This window comes from Hirundo rustica, chromosome 30 (assembly GCF_015227805.2).
Source record: "Hirundo rustica isolate bHirRus1 chromosome 30, bHirRus1.pri.v3, whole genome shotgun sequence".
Lineage (NCBI taxonomy): Eukaryota > Metazoa > Chordata > Aves > Passeriformes > Hirundinidae > Hirundo > Hirundo rustica.
The window spans coordinates 1,219,417-1,237,534 of NC_053479.1; the positions used below are offsets into that span (position 1 = coordinate 1,219,417).

The 18,118-nt window shown below is 58.2% G+C and overlaps 1 protein-coding gene across 1 annotated transcript in view; it reads left to right on the forward strand.

Moving 5' to 3' along the window:
* The window catches only part of LRP1 (LDL receptor related protein 1), a 74,684-nt gene that overhangs the window by 5,485 nt on the left and 51,081 nt on the right, over window positions 1-18,118 (forward strand). The window contains exons 2-6 of the mRNA XM_040088349.1: window positions 9,153-9,275; window positions 13,102-13,239; window positions 14,642-14,761; window positions 16,048-16,176; window positions 16,309-16,572. Of these exons, the coding sequence (XP_039944283.1) occupies window positions 9,153-9,275; window positions 13,102-13,239; window positions 14,642-14,761; window positions 16,048-16,176; window positions 16,309-16,572 (774 nt within the window). The remainder of the gene's footprint in view (window positions 1-9,152; window positions 9,276-13,101; window positions 13,240-14,641; window positions 14,762-16,047; window positions 16,177-16,308; window positions 16,573-18,118) is intronic.

Below are 18,118 nucleotides of genomic sequence, written 5' to 3' on the forward strand. Positions count from 1 at the left end.
ACGGGCAGGTGTTGGGGGTCTCATCCTGGGGACAGGCAGGTATTTGGGGGGGGTCTGGTCCTGAGAATGGGCAGGTTTTGGGTGAGTGTGGCGTTGCTGTTGAATTGAGGGGCTGCAGTTGCAGGAGGTGAAGAGCAGTCACTGCTCTTGGACTCGGGGCTTTGCCATCCATCCCTCGGTGACCAGGAGGATTCCAGCTGGGGGAAGCTTTGGGAGCCATCCTGCTGCTGCCCCCATGCCCCAGCCTCCGGGTTTGTTTGCTGGGAGCTGCCAGGCAAAGATTGAAACGCGCTGAGAGCTCGGAATTGCATCAATCTCGCCCATTTACCTGCAGCTCTTTGTTCACGGGCTCGTGCTCCTGGGTCACACATGGCTCATTTGGGCCACCGACAGTCACAGCTGGCCATCAGCGTGGCCACAGAGTGTCTGCACCCCCTGGCCCTGCACCAAGTCCCTCCCGTGCCCTTGATGCTGGCACCCTGTGATTTTTCTCAGAACTGGAACGCTGTGGCATAAAGGATGGCGCAGGGACACAAACCCCGGGCGCTGGGGAGCAGCAGGACGCTCCCGTGCCCACCCTGCTCTCTGGCACGCTGCTGGTGGGCTGCCAGTGCGTGCCCACCCACTCCACGCGTTCTGCCTGTCCCCTGCCGCCGGTGTCGACACCCCTTGGCTGTCGCTGACTCTGTCACTGCCGGGAGAGCGGCTCCAGATGATTTATGACACTTGGGGTCTCTGCCCGGGGGTGTCACAGACCCCTCAAACCACGGTGCTTACGGCAATCCCGTCCTCTCCAGGCGCCAGGAGCTTCGCCCTTCCCAGCGCAGGGAAAATCTGTGAAGGGTTTCCTCCCGGCGGGTGTCGCGGTGCTTTTTTATTGTTTGGAAAAGGAAGCACTTGGGTTTAATACTTCCCGCTCCAGCCGCCTTCCCCAGCGCCCGGGCGGATGCTGCGGGGCACCGGGGCGAGCTCCGCGTGGAGCGGGGCTGTGCCGGCGCCTCCGCCCCGGGGCCGGCTCTGCATCCTTGGGTCGGTGCCCACGCCAAGGCCCCGCTTCCTGCCGCAGCCCCCGGCCCTTCCAGATGGGTTTGCTCAGCCTCTCCTCCGCCGGCCTGGAGAGTGTTTTCCCTCGGGAAGAGAGGATTTGGGAGCCCGGCGCTGCTTGCTCACCAAGCGCCGTGCTCTCCTCAGCAGCCGCCCCGATGCCATCGGCCCTTGCCCAGCCCTACGCTCTTTCAGCTGCATAAAATCCTAAATTTTCTTTTCCTGCGACTCGTGGAAGTTAAAAACCGGCGAAAGCAGGATCCCTGACCCGCGGGAACCCCCTGGGAGCATCCAATGGAGATGCCGAGGGGTCAGGCAGCATCTGGGACACAGCATCAGCTCAGGGACGCCTGTGCCAACTCCTCTTTCACTGTTTGTACCAGTTACCATGCCAGGGATGTTTTTCCAGTGGAGCAGCTGCCACCTGGAAGCCGTGCAGGACCTGCTTTTCCAGAATGTGCTGTCAAGGAATCCCCAGACCTTTGCCCTCACCGGCAGCACGCGCTCGCTGCGCTGGGGAGGCGATGGGCGACGGGAGCCGAGTCCCCACGGGCTGGTTGGGCTTGGTTTTGGGGACTGGGGTGGGGATTGGTGACAGCCAAAAAATGTGGCGGGAGCGGGGCAGGGCCATGGCGCTGTCAGGGGTTGTTATCCCTGGAGAGACCTTGAAGTTGCAGGAGATTGCGCCGTGTGACGGTGGCTCCGTGACCTTGTGCTCCCCGGAGCTGGGAGATGCTCTGAGATCCCCCAGGGGACCCAGGTCCCCAGAGGAACCTCAGGAGGTGACCTGGAGCTTTGTAAAAGATGTGGGTCTCCATGTCCTCATGCCCCTCTCGCTGTTCTCCAGCCTCTCGGAGCATCCAGCATCTGCTGGGGGATGACAGTTCCCCACCCTGGCTGGGGTGGGACCCCCGTGCACACTCCAGTGAGGACCCGCAGGTGCGGCCACCCCAAGGATCCCAAATCCCAGCTGGATCATCCCTGGCTTCGTTCACACGGGCAGGTGGAGCCGAATCCAGAGCAACTCCCCGCGCGGCCGCGCTGCTCGGGAATAAAAGTCCCTTTATGCCGGAATAATTAGTGTACTCAGAGCATGCTAATTATTCTGGGATAAAAGTGACTTTTATTCCAGCAGAGTGTCCTCTCAAAGGGCCCTTTCTGCCCGCTCCCGGGGCACAATAGCTGCTCTGCTCCGTTTCCCCATCCCAGACAAAGTCCTTATTTGCGGAGGCAGCGAAATTGAGTTGACTAATGAATTAAGGCCAATGGTTCTGGCCGGGCTCCAGCCCTTTGAAAGCCTTGGCGAGCTGATGCCCAGCCCGGCGGGAGGAAGCACAGACCCTCCTGCCCCACCGAGCCCCCGGCAGCCTCTCCTCCCTCCCTCCCTCCCTCCCAGCTGCCGGGATGAAATGCCTATTAATCTATCCTGTGGAATTGCTTTATTCCCGGCGCAGCCTGGGCTCTGGAGGGAGCGTTATCAGCTCCAGCCACAGGCCATAAATAACCACGGCGGTGCAGAGCGCCGGATCCTGTTTGGGTTCCCAACTGCCCAGGGTATAAACATCCCGCTCCTATTGCTGGGCTGAACACAGGGAATAAAGCCCGGGCAGGTAGGGGAGGTGGTGGGGGGCTCTGCAGGCTCGCTGCCCCCTCCCCATCCCTCCTCTGAGGAAGGAGAAAGGGAACACGGGGCACCCTGGCAGGGATGGCCGCAGGTCAGGGCCGGCTGCAGCCCATCCAGAGGACTTAAACCCCTTTTCTCTTGGCTGCAAATTCTTTTTTCTTTCTCTTTTTTCCTCTCCCCCGAACCCCCCCGCCTTGCTGGGTTTTTTTTTCCCATTTAAATTGCAGATAAGCCGCAAAAAGAAAGACACCAAAAACCGGGATTCTCCCTTGAATCCCCTTCGGCCGTGGGGCTGGAGCTGCCCGTCGTGCCCCTCCCCGCCACAGTCTGGATGTCCCAGCTCTCATTTTATTTTATTATTATTATTGTCATCCCCAGTTCTGCCAATGCCAGAGCTTTCCTTTCATCTGGCTCCATCTCCTGCCATTTTTCAGCTCGTTCTGCTGCGGACTCTCCGTGGGGCTGGAGGCGGGAGATCGCCCTCCGCCACGGCTCTCCCGGCTCCTGAATTTGGTTTAAAATGCAAATCTTTCCTTTATTCCCCATTTTTTTTTTTTTTTTTTTTTTTTCCTTTCCTCCTTTTTAATGGATTTCATCTGAAGGCGGCGGAGCCGCTGGAGCCTGGGTAGCGGGAGGGGAAGGGGCTGGGCGCGGGCAGGGGGGGGTTGGAACGCATTCCTCGCAGATTTCCTGATGCGCGTTCGCATGGAAATCGTCTCCCCCCGGATGCGTTTGAAGTCAGGTGACGCCGCGGAGCTGCGGGATGGACGCAGGCAGCCCTGGGAGCCGCAATATGATTTTATCCCCCCTTCCCCCTCCGCGGGGATGCTGTGGGCAGCTCCTGCCTCCGTCTCCTGCCTCCCTTGGGATGCGCTCGCCCGTCCATCCTCCTCCTCCTCCTCCTCTCCGTCTCCCCCCCCTCCGCCCCATCCTCGCTCTGCTCCTTTGTCTGGGTTTGGAGGCAGGTCCTGGCTGCTGGGAATTCCATCCCAGTGCACGTCCTGGGGGGCTGCTGGGGACACTGCAGTCGTCACCTCTCCCTGCTCCACTGCCCGGACTGAGCTGGCTTGACCCCAAAGGGGGACACTGGGGTGGCGCCTCCCAGCCCCTGGGGTACCCAGGGATCCAGTGGCTCCCAGTCCATGTCCCATGGGGTATTGGGGTACCCCTGGGGTACCCAGGGATCCAGTGGCTCCCAATCCCTGTCTCATGGGATATTGGGGTACCCCTGGGGTACCCAGGGATCCAGTGGCTCCCAGTCCATGTCCCATGGGGTATTGGGGTACCCCTGGGGTACCCAGGGATCCAGTGGCTCCTAATCCCTGCCCTGTGGGAATGGATGGGTGTCCCTTGCCATGGGGAGCGTCTGTGTGGGCAATAATGGGAGAATGTGTGGAACAGGACCAGTGAGAAAGGGCCCGTCCTGCCTGTCCCTCTGGGATGTGACAGGGGGTGACAGCTCTGCCTGTACCCCAGGACAGGTCTGGGGGCCGGTGGGATCTTCCTTCCTGCTGCTTCCCACCGGTATCATCCCTCAGTCAGGAGTGGGAACATGGGAAGAAACCAGGGATGGAAAACCAGAGAAGCACCGCAGTGCTGGGGCTGAGGTGATGGTGGGGTTTGGTTTTGGTTGGATTTGTTGTTGTCTCCTCGTGGGGGGTTCCAAAAAGGGGGAGAATCGGAGTGAACCCTGTCTGGGGCCCACCTGAGTGCCCTCATCCAGCCAGAGCCTGTCCCAGGAATGGCACGGAGCTGCCATTCCAACACCTCTGGCACAGCGGAGCTGGGCTTGCCTTCTCCACATCTCTTTTTCTGTTGTTTAAGGAAGGTGAACGTCTTGTGATTCCAATGCCATAGTCCGACCTGAAGGGAAAAGGGGGGGGGGGGAAAACCGTATTTAACCGTATTTTAAAGTCAATATTTACTCAGCAATCGGCCGTCCCCCTCCCCCAGCCAGGCCGCATACCTGCGGCTTCTCCGTCGGGAATGGCCGGGAGCCCTGTTGGTCCTGGAAGCTCTGGAGCAGGGATCTGGTTTGAATCTTCCCCTTTCGGAGGGGGGCCGGATGGAAGAATTGCAAAAATGCATTTGAACTGTTTTGGGATCGTGCGTTTCAATGCAAAACAAACAGCTGAGCTTTCCTTTCCCTTTTCCTCCCCGCTGGAAAAATGCGCCTCAAACCTGAGGGTTTGGTATTTTAAATGTCTCTATTAGCCGGTTCAGCTTTTGGGAGCCGGAAAATTTACTTGGATTTGGGGTTTGAGGATCAGCCTCGAGCTCCAGCGCGGGGAGGAGGGAGCAGGACGGGCTCCAAGCTTTGGCCTTCCCTGTGCCTGGCTGCGGAGAAAACTCCAGGACACTGGAAGTTCTGAAAACACGAAAAAATGAACAAACCCTGGGGTTTTTTTCTGTCGTTCGGGAGCAAAGGATGGACGATGTGGGGGACAGAAATGAAGCCTCAGGTGTCAGACGTGGTTTTGGTGGATTTTGTGTGGCTGAATGTTGGTTGAGTTCGTGTCTTGGGTGACTCCGGCAGCTCCGTGTCGCGGATTCCAAGCTGGCCCTGAGGGGTTCCCACGGGCTCTGAATGGGAAGGGTGACCATGAATTGATCCACAGGGAAGGAGGAAGAGGAGGAGCGCTGGGATGAAAACGTTTTGTTCATCTGGCTGATGGAACAGGCTCTGCCAAAGAAAGGCCGAAATCGCCCCCAAAACGCAACAACCTGCCCTGTTTTGGGGATCCTGCAGCCGAGCGAGCTGGGGCTGGAGACCTGGAGGAGCACACAGTGGGAATATTTCCCTCTGGAGTGGATTTATTCCCTCCCTTTTGTGCTCCCTTCTCCCCCAGAACATCTGGTTTGCGAATCGCGCCCGTCCCAGCCCGTATTTATGGCCAGCGCCGTTTCCTGGCCGGACGCCTCCTCTTGAGGAGAGGAGGAGGAGCTGGGCTGAGGAGGAAGCAGGGCAGGAGTTCCTTCATGTTTTTGTGCTCTGCTTCCAGCCTCTCCAGGTTTTTGTGTCGTCCTCCATCCGTGGGCTGAACGTCACGTGGCCTTTGCTCCAGGATCTGCTTCTCCACCTCTCCCCTTTCGGTGTCCATTTCTTATTTTAGGAAAAAAATCGGATGTTTTTTGGTGTTTGTGGTTGCCAACCCCTTTCCCAGCCCACCATGCTCCAGCACAAAGCCTGCAGGTGTCCATGGAATGCTGAGTCAGGCTCTTGGTCCCCTTCCCACATGGGGAGATGCTGCTGGGACGTCTGTTCCCACCTTGTCCTGGAGAGAAATCCCCTTTTTTGCACCCAAATGTTTTTTTTTTTAAATCTTTTATTTGGACCAATTTGGTTTTGGACCATTTTTGGGTTTTGGCCTTTCAGCTATTTGGGCCTTTCTGTTTTTCTGGCTTTCTGGGGAGGCCCTTTTTTTGGAGAGTCTTTTTTTCTGGCTTGTTTAAATCGCATTTTTGAAACACCCTTTTATTTGGGGGTAGGGCTTTGTTTTGGGGACCTCATTTCTTTCATGCCTTTTTTGGGGACCCTTTTTTTACATGCCTTTTTTGAGGCCCTTTTATTTCGCCGCTTTTCAGGTCCCATTTTATTTTATTTTATTTTATTTTATTTTATTTTATTTTATTTTATTTTATTTTATTTTTTTGCCACATTTTAGTGCCCTTTCTTCCCACCTTTTTTCCCCCTGTTTTGGACCCTCCTCTGGGCGCGTTTTTTTTCCTTTCTTCCTCCCCGCCGTCCCCCGCGTCTTGCGGCTATTTTTGACAAACTTCTGCTGTGTTTTTCAGCACAGTTTTGTCCCCTTTTCGAGCCGGGGTCTCTCCTCTAGCTGCCAAGGCGGAGGACGTGTCCCTGCAGCTGCCCCGGCCCCGCTCTGAGCCGCCCATTGTGCGCCGATGAAGGCGCCTTTATTCCCGATCCCGGAGCCGGAGCTCCGCTGCCATCGCCGCCGCTCGGGATGGGAATTTGGCTCTGTGCGAGGGGATGCGTGAACACAGACACCTTCTCTAATTGTCCACCTGGCACCGAGGCACGGAGCTGAGGGCGTTGAACCCGCCGGGAACACGCTGTGCGAGGCCGGGGAGCGACGGCGTTCCGTCCTCTCCTTGCCAGAGCCGCGGTGCCTCTGGCTCTTCCCGTGGTTGGGAATGGTGGAGGAGATGGGTTTGGGTGGTGAGGAGCTCTCTGGGATCGTCCTGCCTGTGTCTGGAAGGGCAGTGTGGGAATCCCGCGTGTTCCTGCTGTGGCGCTGGAGCTGGGGATGCTCAGCACGGAGATGCTGAGGGATTGGCTCATCCCAGCATCCCTGCTCCGGGATTAGCGTCTCCGGCGCAAAACAAGCTCCCGGTTTCCCACGAGCAGCCGGTTCCCAGGGATTTGCCCTCCTGTAGCCCTGCCTGCTCCTTCGGGAAGTGAAACCTGCGGGTTCCAGCGCCTGCCGCAGCCGTCGGTCACGCCGTGGCTGCGGGAGACCTGGGAGGATGAGGAGGAGCAGGAAATCCAAGAGAGCGTCAGTTCTTTGCTGTGGTTTTCTTAATGAATCCTGCCTTGGATGCTCCTGTGGCCGGGGGATGGAGGCTCTGCTGGGAAGAGGGGGTGGAAGGGTTGGATTTGGAGCAGAGCTGGACCAGGAGGATCCTGTCCCTGATCCCGGTGGGAGGAAGGGGACAGGCACTGTGCCGGTGGCCTGGGGAAGGTGGAATAGGACAGGGATGCTCCATCCATTTTGATCCCTCCAGTCTCCATCTTGGCTGTGCCGAGCTCATGCCGTGGTGCCGAGCAGCAGCTCCCGGGAGGAAGGGGAGCAGGGAAGGAAGGGAAGCAGGGAAGCAGGAGGAGCCGCGCTTCCTCCAGAGCAAACGGCGTCAGGCAAAGCCCTGTGCAGCTCCGAGGGGTAATCAGGGTTGTGACAGGGTGGGAAGTTTCCTCCCACCCTTCAGGGATGGGATTGGGATCAGGATTAGGGCCAGCATCATCCCTGTCCTCTTCCCCTCGCAGCCTCCCCTCCATGGCAGGAGGAGGATGCAGACACAGAGATTCCCCCCCTTTTCCCGGGCTGAGCAGGAAGTGAAGTGGATCCTGGGAGCGGGGAATTTGGCAGCAGAGCAGGGATGCCACGAGATGAATGTTTTGGGAATTGCGTGTGTGGCTGCCTCGGCTTGAACAAGGGCTCGCAGTTGTGTTGGGTTTGCAAGAGCTGCGGCCGCCCCCAGGGCTGGGGCCGGGCAGTGACCCCCCCAAAAGCAGTGTCCCCCCCATGGCAGTGACCCCCCCCCCCATGTCAGCGATCTCCCCAATAGCAGTGACCCCCCCCATTTCAGTGACCCCCATGGCTGTGACCCCCCCCATGGCAGTGACCCCCCCCCATAGCAGTGATTTCCCCCATTTCAGTGACCCCTATAGCAGCGTCCCCCCACGGCAGCGATCCCCCACACAGCAGTGTCCCCCCATGGCTGTGATGCCCCCATTTCAGTGACCCCCTGTTTCAGTGACCCCCATTGTAGCCCATCTTTGGGGGGGGCAGTGACCTCCTCATTTCAGTGACCCCCCCATTTCAGTGACCCCCATTTCAGTAACTCCCCTCATTTCAGTGACCCCCATTTCAGTGACCCCCCTATTTCAGTGACCCCCTCATTTTAGTAACTCCTCTGTTTCAGTGACCCCCCATTTCATGACCCCCCTATTTCAATAACTCTCCCCATTTCATGACCCCCTCATTTTAGTAACTCCCCCATTTCATGACCCCCCCATTTCAGCGATCCCCATTTCTCTGAACCCCCCATTTCAGTGACCCCCATTTCTCTGACCCCCCCATTTCAGTGACCCCCCCCAAGGCATGGACAGGAAGCTCTTCCCAGCCTTTCTCCCTCCCCAGACTCTGGATTTTGGTTTTTCCTGCTGGTTTTTGCTGTGTCCCTTTTCCCTCCCCGTGTGTCCGGTGAAGGGTGTGGGGTCACCTTTCCCTGGGCTGCCCCGAGGTCCTGGACGTGGGATGGATGGATCTCCATCCCGCTGCTGTCCTCATGATTTAAAAAAGCATTACTTTTTAATTTGTTCTCATTCGGGTTTTCTTGGGTTTTTTTTCCCCTGTTTTTCTCTTGCCTAGCACAGAAAACGAAGCGCCTCTGGCTCCCAGGAGCTAATTCATCCAAGTTAAATGATCTTTAAAATCTGCGAGCGCATCACAGCGCTCGACTCCTGTTTTCTCCCGGTGTAATTAATGCTCCAGCTTAAATTTCCTCCTTTCCTTAGGGGCAGGCTTGATGGATCCGGTGCCGGGCTCAAACTTCTGCCAAGCCATAGGAAAGAAATCATCCTGCCACTCCAAAAAACCAAACCAAAACAAAAAACCCAACAACAAAAAAACCCCCCAAACCAATGTCGGCCTTTAATTGAAATTTGATTTTTCTTTTGAAACAGCATGTCCTTGGGAAGAAACTGATGTTGTTTATTATCGTTATTTCTTTTCTCATCCAGCACCGAAGACTTGTAGCCCCAAACAGTTTGCATGCAAAGATCAGATTACGTGCATATCTAAGGGCTGGCGCTGTGACGGGGAGAAGGATTGTCCGGATGGCTCGGATGAATCTCCCGAGATATGTATGTATGCCTTTCCTTCCTAATCCTCTTCCTCTGGGTTCGCTCCCATCGCTCCACGGGCGTTCCGGGGCCCCGAGTGGCCTTTGCACAACGTTCTACCTCAGCTCCCCTTGCAGCCCCTCCGGGGTGGGTGTCCATTCCGTCCGTCCGTCTGTCCGTCCGTGGTTCCGAACCGGCCTCCTGGGCGCGGGGAATCGCTCATTTGCGTTTGCTTCCACCGAAATGCGCACGAGGAGGAAGGAAGAGTCGGCAGCAGCTGTCGCCCCCCGGCGCCTCGGCATTCCTGGGTGCGGGGAGGGAGGGAAGGAGATCTCTGCCAGTCCCGGGGAGCGGCTGGAAAAGCGACGTCGCTGTCCCAGATGTGTTTCGGGATTGGGATGCTGGGTCAGGTTCTCTGCTCTGAGCCACCTGGACACCACCGTGGGAGCTCTGGAGGTGCTCCCGCCTCAGGCAGGCTGGTGGATGTCTTCTGGAAGGACACGGAGAGCTGGGATGGGTTAGGTGAGGTGTAGGGATGAGGATGTGGGAATGTGACGCCGGGGATGGCGGCTGTGCCAGTCCCGCCGTGCCGGGAGCTGTCCTCTGGCCGGGCTGGAGCAAGGAACCACCTGTCCCCGTGTCCCAGGATTCCGGGTCACAGGACAGCCACCACGGGGCCCAGCAGAATCTCCTCGTGCCCTGTCCCAGCTCTCCCTCCCAGATTCCCACTTCACGCTGTGCTCGGCAGAACCGTCTCCTCCAGAGCGGTTTCTGGTTCGGCTCCGGGTTTGTTTATTCCTTAAGGCAAAATGATGCAACGGCCCCTCCGTGGGAGGGATGGGGGGGCTGGGATGGGCTGCCTGGCTCCAGTCAATCAGCAGCCCTGGAAAATTACAGCGGGAGGACTCGGAGGCTGGAAGGAATCCGTCCCGATTGGCATTTTCCTCTTGCTGCGTGCATCCTCCGTGGACAGGTGACCGGAGCGCGGACGCCTTGGATGCTCTTCCCTCTCCACCTTCCTCCTCTCTCTTCCCTGGGGCTGGTGAGGGGGCTGGAGGAGCATCCTCTGGTGCTGTGGATGTCGTGGATGTTGGAGTTTGGTCCAAGCCCCCTGAGGGTTCACCCCTGGAGGACACGGGACCCCCGCTGCCCCTGTGCCCCTCGGGACACGCTTGGCACTTCCAGGACAGGGAATTGGGAGCCTCTGTGCGACACAGACCAAAGCCTGGCATCTCCTCTCTGCTCACCACCATGCGTGGGACTAAGTCTGTGAGTTTCCATCACCACCACAGACCCCAAACTCTGGAATCCCTCAGTTCCTTGGGAGCAGTTCCCTCCCCAGCTGATGTCTGGGGACCTGGACCTTCCTGAGTAGCTCTGCCCACTTCCCTCAGCTCCCCAGACACTGGAAAGGAGTCAGGGCGATGCTGTGCCCCTCAGGACGTGAAGACTGGGGTGCCAGGGCACATCTGTGCCGCTTCCATGGGCCAGGGGATGAGCGGAGCCTCCCGCCTGCTCCTGCCCAGGCTCGTTCCCATGGACCTGTCAGCACGGGCCCCCGCTATCTCCGGGATTGCCAGGCCGGCTTTTCTCACGCCACTCCGGCACCGGGGCTTCCAGCAGCCTCTCATCCCCCTTATCTCTCTGGCAGGGAGAGAATGACTTTTATTACTCTCATTTAATCTGTGTTTGAGCCGGGCTGTGAGCGCAGCTCCTGCTGAGGAGGCTCCGGAGTCCTTTGGTGCCGCGGTGTTTGCGTGGCACCGACGTTCTCCTGCCAGAGCCTCTCGAAATGCTCTCAGGCACGTGGCAGCTTTTCCTCTCTTGGGGAATCCTTTGAGGTATTCCCTGCCTTTGCTCAGGTGTTTGGGCCGGGCTCTTCCTGTCCCCAGCGCTGCTCCTTCGGTGCGAGTGGCTCACGCACGTGGTTCTTCCACGGTCAGTTTTTTTACCCCACGGAGCTTTCCTGAGAGGAAAACACACGGACAGGAGCCTCCATCCTGTTGGAGATCAAAGATGAGGGGCTCTGGGGAAGGAATTTTCCATGGCTCAGCTGTGGCTGGTGCCTGGTTGGCCCATCCTTTGATTCAAGGAGGCTTTGGATCCCTCATCTTGCCGTGCTGCCGTTGGTGTGGTCCTGATGAGTTCAGAAGCGACCCTCAGCACCCTCAGTGCTGCCAGCCGTGTCCATCCTGACAGGGAAAGTGGGATCATCCCACCCCTGCTCCTCCAGCCTCTTCCCTCTTTGTGTTCCCCCCATCTGCGTCTCGCTGGGCTGTTGCCAAATCAGCTGCAGGAGGAAGAATTGCTTTTCTTCCATCCTTTTTTTTTTTTTTTCCGAGTGGTTTTTCGAGGTTAAACATTCCTATCTAATTCGGCTCCTTGGGGTGTACCACAAGCTTGTCACATGTAATAAATTGGCTCGTTTATTAGCGCCAACACGGTCAAAAGCAAACAAAGTGGCTTGTGGATTAATCCTGCCCTGTTTGGGATAAGTGCTTTGATCCAGGCTTTTTGCAGGGAATAATGGACACAGCAGAGCAGTTCTGACTGATGGATTGGGCGCTTCACTTCAGCCCCTCCATTCTTCTGGTCCACATATCGACGTTCCTTAATTAACCCGTAATTTGCAATTATGCGGGGCCCACCCTCGGCAAAAAGCAAACCCGTGACGTGGCACCCGGTAAGAAATTCTCCCAGGAGTCATCCGCTGGGTGCCCTGGGGCTGGGAAAGAGGGGAAGCTCGAATCCCTGCCGGCTGTGAGAGCGTCCTGGAGGATCCCATCAGCCCAGTGCCAGTCCAGTTGGCTCACTGGGAGCATACTGGGATGGGATTGAGACACGGGGGAGTGATCTGGCTTCTGGAGCCTGTTGGATTCCCGTTTTTCAGGCATGCCTTGAGCAGGAATGAGTGTTGCTGGCCAGGATGGACAGAGGGAAGTTTAGGCTGGGATGGATTGAGGATCCTGCTCGGTGTGGAGCTCCTCTGCTGGGGGTGTCACAAACCCTGGCCTTTGTGGTCCCCTTCCCACAGCTCCGTGTGCTTCCAAGGGTGTTTATCCCTCCTGGGAGCCCGAGGGTCGCGGTGGGATCACATCCAGCGCCCCTCAGAAGTGTCTGGAGCTGCGTGGGACGAGGATGTGCCGGCACACGGAGCTCTGTGTGTGATGTAACGCTCCTCTCCAAGGAGAGCTGGAGTTTATTTAGGGCAAACTCCGCTGTTGGAGTCTCTGGTGAAGGTGACTGGGCTAAAATGGGACCGTGCCTGGACACGGTGTGTGCTGTGCCCTTCTCCCTGCTCGCTGGGGGCCCGGCGGGATCCACGGAGCTATTTCTGCCAGCCCCGCTGAGGGGATGGTGAGGCACGAACAGCCCCTGCAAAATGGGATTTTAGTGTTTTGGCTGATGGTAGCTCCGGTGAAACGCCGCGTGTTCAGCCCTGAAACGTGGATTTGGGGCAGGGAGAGGAGGAGACCCCACGGGGGAGGTCAGGATTTGCAGGGGCTGTGCCAGGGCTCTTTGTCAGCCCTGCAGCCTCCTCCAGCCTGGGGTGAAGCCGTGCTGGACGTTGCAGGAGCTTTTCCCGGGGTTTCAGGCCGATTTATGGTGCGTTTGTTGTTTGTCTCCACGCCTTGCTTCTTTTCAGAGGAGCTTAAAAAATAAAGCCCGGCTTCCTTCGCAATTTTTCCAGTTAATAATGGAGATTAAGTCTCCTCGTGCCGGGCTCGGAGGGGCCCCCCACGAACCTGCCTGTGCCACGGCCTCGGGACCAGGAGGGTGTTGGCACCCGGGGCGGGGGGGATCACGGTCCCTTTGCTGACCCTTTGTGCCCTTTGGTGCCCTGCAGGTCCCCAGAGCAAAGTGTCCCGCTGCCAACCCAACGAGCACAACTGCCTGGGCACCGAGCTCTGCATCCACATGAGCAAACTCTGCAACGGGCTGCACGACTGCTTCGACGGCTCCGACGAGGGGCCGCACTGCCGGGGTAGGTTTGGGGGGGTCCCAGGAAAAGGGGGGGCTGTCCCATGGGGTGGCAGTGCTGAGGTTTCTCCTCCTCCTCGCCACGCTGGGCTCAGCGCAGTCACAGATCCAGAGATTATCCAGAGCCGCTTGGCAGTGAAATGCCCGTCATTCCTGAGCCTGCAGCCGTGAAATAGCTGCATTGTCTCCTGGGTTTAAAAGCTGCAGGCCTGGGGTTCTGGTCCAGATAAGAGATACCGCTGTGGGGTGTTTTTTTCCTAATTTCCAGGAGCTTTGTCCCCCCTCCTGGCCCGTTCCTGTGGCTAATCCTGCTGGAAAACACCCTAAACTGGCGTGCTGCTGCGCAGATTAATCGCTCAGAAACGTGTGTCCTGGGCTGACCCTGCGCTCCGGAGCCTCTCTGCTCCCCCCAACCCTTCCCTGCCTGGGGTGGGGGGCTCCTGTCCTGCTCCACCAAGACCCCCGGCCCCAAAGGGCTTCCTGCTGGCACCCAGCTCCTCTCCTGGATCCCATGGGAGCAGCCCGGGGCAGCTCCTGCAGCTGTGCCTGAGCTGAGAATTAATATTTCAGTGAGAGCTCTCGTTACTTAAGTGGGATCTGAGTTTTCACGGCCGGGCGGCGCGTGAGCCACGTGAGCAGCGTTGGGGCAGCTGCTCAGGGCTTTGGGCACCTGGTGCTCGCAGGTTTGGGCACGCTGGGGCCTCCAGCCCTCGGTGGTGTTTGAGTCCCCCCTGCACACGGCCGGTGCCGCCCCAGGGAGGCATTTCCTCATTTCTGCTTGCGAGTCCCAGCCTGTCACTGCCTCAGGCTTGGGCAGGTGAGCTGTCACCCCGAGCTGTCACCCCGAGCTGTCACCCTGAATCATCACCACCAGCCATCACCCCAAATTGTCACCCCAACCCCTGTTCCCGCTCCGGCTGCTGGACCATTGGTCCCCCCATCCTGCTCCCCCCTTTGCAGATACCCTGGGGGTGGTAATGCCAGTGGAGCCCCCGTGCTGAACCCCCACATCGTCCCCTCTGAGCACTCCAGGGTTGGACAGGAGGGGAGCTCTGGGTTCTCTGGTGCATCCACGTCCCACAGGATGCCCTGGAAATGCATCCCATGGCACTCCCCTGCACGAGGTCTCTGCCACCACAGAGTCAGCAGCACTGGGGGTGGCAGGGGCTGCTCAGACCCCCCTCCCTGGAGCTGCTGTGTATCCCACACGTCCTCCCTCCCTCCCTCCCTCCCTCCCTCTGCTGAGGGGCTCAGCCCTTCTCTCCTCTCTGGGGATGTGGGAGCAGCATGAAGTTTCCCCGGTGGAGTGTCCAGTGGTCCTGCTCACCCAACCCTTGGTCTTTGATGTCCATCCTGTTCCTCCCTGGGTGAAATCCTCTCTCTTCCAACCTTCCCTGTCCCCTCAGAACAACTGGCCAACTGCTCGGCGCTGGGCTGCCAGCACCACTGTGCACGGACGCTGTCCGGCCCCGTCTGCTACTGCAACCACTCCTTCCAGCTGGCCGAGGACCGGAGGAGCTGCAGAGGTGGGTCTGGGGTGGGCAGAGCCCTCACTGCGCCCTGGGCACCCGGGCTCCTCGGGGATGTGGCCAGTGCCAGCGTTTGGCAGCAGCGCCGGGGCTTGGCCGCATGGGGAAGGGGCTGGGCAGACCTCGACTCAACACAGCGCAGGTGGGATGGGATTTGGGATTTGGGATGGGATTTGGGATTTGGGATGGGATTTGGGATTTGGGATTTGGGATGGGGTGGGGTGGGATTCCCTCTGCTCCCAAAAGCCTGAGTGAGGAATACTGGGAATAAGGGAAAGGCTTTGTTCTTTGTGTACGGAGTCAGGGGCTGGCGCCTGCTCCTGGCGTCCCTGCCTCGGAGAGGATGGGGTCGATAGGAGAGGGGCACAGCGAGGATCGATGGCATCAGTGTGGATGGAAACGAACCTGGAAGTGAGGGATTGTGATGGCTCCATCCCTTTCACATGGTGGAAGGAATCATTCCTGGCTCTGGTGCGGAGCTCTGGGGGATGCATCGCTTTCATCTGCCAGAAGAAAAAGCAGCCGAGCCAGGGGTTTGGGAGCTGGAGATTAGAGGGATTTGGAGTGGGAATGGAGGGGCAGAGCTAGGGAGAGGCTCAGTGGCCAGGCAGGGGTTTGTCCTGCTGCAGCTCATGCTGGAGAAGGGAAGCAGGGGCTGCCTGCCTGGTCATGGGCTGGCTTTGGAAGGGAAGGTCCCTTAGATTCCTTGGGAGGCCAGTATGAGGATCCCTCAATTCCTCTGGGGTTGATATGAGGATCCCTTCAATTCCTCTGGAGGTTGATGTGAGGATCCCTCAATTCCTCTGGGGTTGATGTGAGGATCCCTTCAATTCCTCTGGTGTTGATATGAGGATCCCTTCAATTCCTGTGGAGGTTGACGTGAGGATTCCCTTCAATTCCTCTGGGATTGATATGAGGATCCCTTCAATTCCTCTGGGGTTGATGTGAGGATCCCTTCAATTCCTCTGGAGGTTGATGTGAGGATCCCTTCAATTCCTCTGGGGTTGATGTGAGGATCCTTTCAATTCCTCTGGAGGTTGATGTGAGGATCCCTTCAATTCCTCTGGGGTTGATGTGAGGCCTCCTTTGACTCTTCAGAAGGTTGATGTGAGGCTCCCTTGGATTCCTTGGCTCTTCTGAGGGTCCCTTTGGCTCAGGGGTCACCCTCTCCTCTCCAGCTCCACCTTGGAGAAACTGAGGAGCTTCATTCCCTCTTCAGGCAGCAAAGGAGGGTTTGTTTCTGGTCCAAACCTCAGGGGTTTTTTTTTTCCTGCCTTTCCCAGACTTCGATGAATGCACCGTGTACGGGACCTGCAGCCAGACGTGCACCAACACCGAGGGCTCCTACACCTGCAGCTGTGTGGAGGGATATCTCCTGCAGCCGGACAACAGATCCTGCAAAGCCAAGAACGGTGAGAGCCTCTGCAGGGGGAGCGTGGTGCTTCGGGGCAGCCCTGGGCTCTCCACCTCGGGCTCTTCCCTGAGGTTCCATCCACGGGATTGAGGTGTGCCCTGACCCCGTTGTTCCCTCCTTGCCCTGCCAGAGCCCGTGGATCGCCCTCCCGTGCTGCTCATCGCCAACTCCCAGAACATCCTGGCCACCTACCTGAGCGGAGCCCCCGTGCCCAACATCACCCCCACCAGCGCCAAGCAGACCACGGCCATGGACTTCAACTACGTGGAGGACACGGTGTGCTGGGTGCACGTGGGCGACAGCGCCTCCCAGACCATCCTCAAGTGTGCCAAGATCCCCAACCTGAAGGGCTTCGTGGAAGAACGGTCCATCAACATCTCGCTGAGCCTGCACCGTGAGTGCCCGCTCCCCCGGGGACCCCCGTCCTGCTCCCCCCGTCCCCAATCCCTTGTGGCTGCCCCTTGCCAGGCTGTGGTGGGTGAAATTTGGAAGGAGGCAGCTTCTCACGGGTCGTTCCCTCCCTTTTTATTATTATTTCTATCAAGTTTAGCAATTTTTTGGTGTGTAGGTATGAGGAGTAAGGGATACAGGGAGGAGTGGAGCTGTTACCCGTGCAGCAGTTCTTGCTTCCTTTGGTCCCACCCCAAAAAAATGACCGAGTCCCACCCCAAAAAGTGACTGAGAACAAACTCCCAGCCCCAAGGTGCCTCTGTGGGTGCCACTGAGTCACGGTGTGAGTGGCTGGTGGCAGTTTCCTTCTGCTGGTGGCTTCGGGGTCAGAACGAGTGCGGTTACAGCTCCATGTCCTCTTTGGGCTTGCTGGTCCCAGCTCTGCAGTCAGCACAGGAGGGAGAGTTACTCTTTGGGATTTTGGTGCTCTTTGAGGCACTGGGTCTCTGTGGGCTTCCAGCACCTTCCCTGCACGGAGCAGTGGAGCTTTTCTCCATGGGGAGAGCGGTGGGTGGCACAGCTGGAGAGCCGGGACGTGGGACACTACTCCTGTCACTGGTTTTGTCCTTTGACCGAGTCGGTCGGGGTGGAATTAGAGGAGCTGGGGTTTGCAGTGGCTCTCTGTCAGGTTTTTGCCTCCCTGGCTTCATCTTTTGCCTCCTGAAATTGGGGAGGCTTCCAGGAGGGCCCCTGAAGCGAGAGGGATCCCCTTACTCCACCCAGGGCACTGTTGGATCAGCAATGGCTCATCCAGCAAATTGGATGAACTTTTATGAAAGGATCAAAGGAGACACCAGGGAAGATCCTGGGTGGATCTCGGAGCTGAGAGGGATTTTCTGCTGAAGGCAGTGGGGTGTGAGCTGGGTCCTGGGGGTCCTGGGGGTCCTGGGGGTCCCGGGGTCTGCGTGTGGCTGGGCCGGGCAGGCTGTGGGTGCTGCCGAGGGTGTGTGTGCACGGTTAATTTAAGCTCACCCTGTGTATTTTTAGGGCAGGGTGTATTTTTAGGGAGAGGCCTCACCCTTTGCTCTCACAGGCGATAGCGTGGAGTCGAGCAGGACAGGGCTCGGCTTCCCACACCCCTCCCTGGATTTAGGGAGATCTCTGGCATTTAGGGGGTCTCTGGAATTTAGGGAGGTCTCTGGGATTTAGGGAGGTCTGGGATTTAAGGGATCTCTGGGATTCAGGATGGTCTCTGCAATTTAGGGGGTCTCTGGGATTTAGAGGAGTCTCTGGGATTTAGAGTGGTCTATGGGATTTAGAGGGGTCTCTGGGATTTAGGGGTCTCTGGGATTTAGAGGGGTCTCTGGGATTTAGGGGGTCTCTGGGATTTTGGGATCTCTGGGATTTTGGGGTCTCTTTTTGGTGCCCCTCTCTGGAGGCTCCCTCAGAGTGAGGCTGGTTCATCAGCACAAAGGAAGTGGAGGAGTGAATTCCCCCAGCGCTGGGTGAGGTGCCGGGGGTCGGGATGAGGAGCTGATGTCGCTCTCAGG